This window comes from Acanthisitta chloris, unplaced genomic scaffold (genome assembly GCF_000695815.1).
Source record: "Acanthisitta chloris isolate BGI_N310 unplaced genomic scaffold, ASM69581v1 scaffold2125, whole genome shotgun sequence".
NCBI classification, from domain to species: Eukaryota; Metazoa; Chordata; class Aves; order Passeriformes; family Acanthisittidae; genus Acanthisitta; species Acanthisitta chloris.
The window spans coordinates 7,199-11,657 of record NW_008672966.1 but is presented as its reverse complement, the minus strand read 5'-3'; the positions used below and the strand labels follow the sequence as shown (position 1 = coordinate 11,657).

General features: G+C 40.1%; 1 protein-coding gene across 1 annotated transcript in view; it reads right to left on the bottom strand.

The window, feature by feature from the left end:
- Positions 1-2,753: 2,753 nt before the first annotated feature.
- Positions 2,754-4,459, bottom strand: part of LOC103802255 (opioid growth factor receptor-like protein 1) — a gene marked incomplete at its 5' end in the record, with an annotated part of 6,900 nt that continues 5,194 nt past the window's right edge. Inside the window, one exon of the mRNA XM_009074709.1 lies at positions 2,754-3,513. Within this exon, the coding sequence (XP_009072957.1) occupies positions 2,754-3,513 (760 nt within the window). The remainder of the gene's footprint in view (positions 3,514-4,459) is intronic.

Here is a 4,459-nt window from a genome sequence, read left to right as displayed (position 1 = left end):
GTGATAAACCATCAAATTTTACATAGGGCAGAATTATCTAGTTAAAGCTGAAGTGTCCTGTGGGAGTAATTCAGGTGATAAAGCTGTAAAATGAGGATTACAGAGCACAGGAGCTCACCTGACATAAAAAACCCTCACTTACACAGTCCCCATAGTTCTTTGTAGGCAATTGGCATGTCACCCCTCTCTTCTATAAAAGCTGAGAGAAATACACTGAGTTGGAGATTTAAAAAATAAAATAAAATAAAATTGCAGAGTTATTAAGGATATGAGTACCAAAGTTCTTGACTGTGTTTTCAAACACACTGGTCCCTTAATGCAGACAGCCCTGCCAGATTAAAAGTACTTTAAGTAATTAATTATGAGTGGTGAACCAGCAAGCATGGATAGGTGAGAGCTGTGTCACAGCAGCAGAATACTGTACTGCTGAGAAATCTTCTGGATGCACATCCCGAGAACTTTCTGGTTTAAAATCAGAGCAAGATTTCTCTTCTGTTGTTCAGTAGACAAAAGATCTCCTGAGGTCATTGATGTTCAATCAAATTACAGTATAAATATAACAACACACCTGGCATCTCTCATTTCACTCCAACATTATATATTTTTCTTAAGTGTTTAACGTTAATACTCAAGTCCATAAAGGCTCTGTATATCTACCTATGTTATAGCTATGTTCCTTATACATAGGGTATAAACTTTCCCTATGCCTTTCAAGAAAAAACTATGTAAAAACAACGCGATGAAGTTTGCATGGTTAGGCACTCAAGATTGAAAAAGTCATAGGTGGAACATGAAGTGTCCTCCCTGTGCATATGTGAGGGTTCTTGTCTACACAAACTAGTTTCATCACAGCATTTCCTATCCCCTTCTGTTCTGGAGGTCAGAGGCAAACATGAATAAGAGGGTCCCAGTTCAAGTCCAGGGAATTGTGAAAGACTTCTCAGGATCTTTCCAGCTTTAAGGAGGTGGTGGCTGCAGGAGGAATTCTTTGGGGGTATTTCAGTCTCAGATAGACTTAATGCCTCCTTGAGTGATCTGGGTCACCCTTAAAAAAATCCACGTATGTTTCCTCACAAGTCAGTACAGGACAAGGAGAGATGCATCTTCCTTCTTCTGTAGAATGGAAAGAGCCTAATCTTTGACTGTGAGTGCCAAGATCCCCAGCTGCCACTCTCTGAGCCCAAGAAACAGTGTTACCAATGGATGATGCACTGCCATGATGGGCATTAGCAAAACAGAGAAGTACAAGACATTTTGGCTCTGCTTTGAAACCCCTGAAAACTTCATCATTTTGAGTTGTAAGACTTGAATAAAGTCCTGTAGCACTTTGACACTCAACCTCTAGTCAGCCTCTTGCCTCGAAACATTTCATACATTAAAGGCAGTGGATAATATATAAATAGAAAATACATACATAAGTAAAACTTATCTTTAAGTATTTTAGGGCTGTAGAAAGTGTGAGTTCTACCTGCATTGTTATAATTCATATTCTGCACAATTAACTTGCTGGGTAGTATCTTGTCTGACTAAATGGCATGAAATGGGAAGAAGCTGCTCAGGGAAAGCAGACAGTCCTTCAGCATAAGAAAGTTGGGAAAGATCTTAATTGGGAAATTTCTACTTGCTGAGCTCCAGCCAGGACAGCAGACTGGCCTCTCTCAGGTTTCAGCTGATGATCAAAAGAACATTAAAATATGAAAGACTTATGATAAAGAGCAGAGAGCTGAAATAAGACTGCTGGAAAGAAGCATCAGGATTGCCTCTCTCCCCCTGACCAGCAACAGGGGGCTCAGCATTGCGCAGACCTTACCCAAAACCAGCCAAGAAGTGTCCACATTCAGGTAAGCCCCACGCTGATGAGCCTGGTGACATTTTCTCCGAGGGCTTTGCTGATTAGGCAGTGCTTTGTGGTGCTTTTCAGCTGTCCAACGGCTTTGCAGGTGCTGAGCACAGCTGGGGGAGTTGTTTCACTACAGCTGATCAACAGCAGCTTTCACACTGAGACCAAATCTGAGTAATCAAAGACATCCCTCCCCCCAAATTAGTAGCAACAACTACATCAAGAGAAGGGAGAACTTAACAGGGACTAAAAGAAGTCTAAAGTGCAACTTCCTTTGTATCCAAAAGCTGTGGATACAGTTCCACTGCAAGATAAACTTTTATTCAAAGTACAATGATACCCAGCTGTGTAGGACATGGTGTATGATATCCATTATTAAGTGTCTCTGACAAGGATGCTAATCTAAGGTAAAAGATGCTGTGCAAATAGTGCCTTTAAACATGAACACAGTTCCTAAAAACAATAACCACCAGGGGAAAAACTGTGCTCTTGAAGTAATTTCTAGTAATTTCATGAAGGAAATCAACACTTAAAGCACATTAAAATAAACTTTGAAAATCTGATGCTCCAAGGCTTTCCAGTGTTACACTTTTTTATATATATATAAATAATGGATGAATTCAATGGTAAAAAAAATAGATAAGCTTTTCTGTGCAATCTGTCTGGAAAAGATAATGAATTTCTTAGCTTTCAATAAGCACAATTGTTTTAAGGAGCCACACCTGGTTGACTGCTGATAAACAGAGGTTGAAAAAAATTCATTAGACTAACAGAAGCCTAATCTGATGCATTTGCAACAAGCACAGTCTCGTGAACATTTATACTACAGTAGATGAAAATTTTAACCAATAGGAAGGAGCAATGAATAATTTGCTTCACTCAATATGAAACACAATGAATTTTAACCTCAGACTCATGATTTGAGCTCATCCTTGGGTTTTGTGGTGGTCCCCCCTGAAAGTGTATCCTTATCAAGGTTATCTTGTACATCTGCTGATGTGTTATTTGAAGAATTCTCAGTGTTACATAAATCTTTCTCTACAGTGCCTGGGCGACTGCCACAGTCATTGTTCAAATTTTCATCATCTTTTTTGGCATGAGAAGTGTCCTCCTTTCTGTCTGAAGTGTCATGAATTTCTTCTGATTTTGAAATCTGACCAGTATCAGTGTCACTGTTCTTTTCACTGTTGTTCTGCCTGACAGCATCACAGTTCATTTCTTGTTCATCCTGATCATTTTCTTCCCCATTTTTTGTGAGTTCTACCTTTCTTTCTTCAGCTGTTTTACCAGCTGAGCTTCCACTGGCCGATGCATGCTTAGGCTCTTTTGTTTTCTTATGCTTAGAAATATGACTGTTGGGGATAGAAACTGGAGATGCTGGCTTTTTATTTGTTTTGCTCCCCTCTGACTTCTGTTTTCTTGGGGGTCCCCAGATAAAATGCTCTGAGGGTGTATAATGTTGCTGGGCAAATCTCAGCAGTTTCCTCCTTTCTCTTCGGTCTCTAATAGTATACACAAAATATTCTAGAGCACTTTGCTTAATGTTGGGAATGGTATCTTCCACAAGAGCTTCATGCAGAATGAATTTTACCAGGGGAGATTTGAAACTCTCATATCCAAGTTCACCAAGACTTTTCAGAATTCGAGTGATTCTCAAGTAGTTATGTTGAGACCTTTGGAAGAAAAGGATGAAAAAAAATTCTATTGAATCAGAAAAAAAACAAACACCTTACAAGCACAGACCTGGAACTGCAATTCCTCAGTCCTTTTTATCACTCCAGGTGTGTACTTCAGGCTTCCTGTACTTTAATTTCTCACAGCTGCTGAAGCTTGCTAGCACCTCCTTTGCTAGGATGTTGTGAGTGAAAATTAGTGTTTGCAAAAAGCACTGGGGGAGTAAGCTGAAAGAAAATAAAATCAGATGTGTACTGATTTTGATTGCTTCTCCTGTATGAGGATGGCAACAAGGCTGGGGAAGGGTCTGAAATATAAGTCCTATGAGGAGCAGCTGAAGGAAATGGGGTTGTTTAGACTAAAGAAAAGGAGGCTCAGGGGAAACCTTATCACTCTCTACAACTACCTGAGGAGATTGTGCTGAGGTGAGGGTTGGTCTTTTCTCACAAGCATCTACAGGGACAAGAGGAAACAGCCTCAAGTTGCTCCAAGGGAAGGTTCAGGTTGGATATTAGGCAACATTTCTTCACTGAAATGGTGGTTAAGCATGGGAACACATTACCCAGGGAGGTGGTGGAATCACCATCCCTGGAAGAGTTCAAAAAATGAGTAGATGCAGCACTTAGGGTGGTGTTCAGCCACAGGTTGGATTCAATGATCTTGCAGGTCTTTTCGAAGCTTAATGATTCTGTGATTCTATGCTGTTTGCTTTCTGATGAGACAACCCAAACACTTTAAAAAATGGAGAGTTTGTAGTGTATTTACAGTGTAGCTACAGAACAGGATTCACTGCAGTTCCCTCAAGCTATTTAAATGCCTCCATACTCCAGCCTAGAGTAGCTACTTGTACTTCTGATACAGTAAGTACTGGGGGACAAACAGACACCTCTGAAGAGCAAGTCCCACTGCTGTAGTCAGTGTTTAAGATAAAATTAACAAATTGTC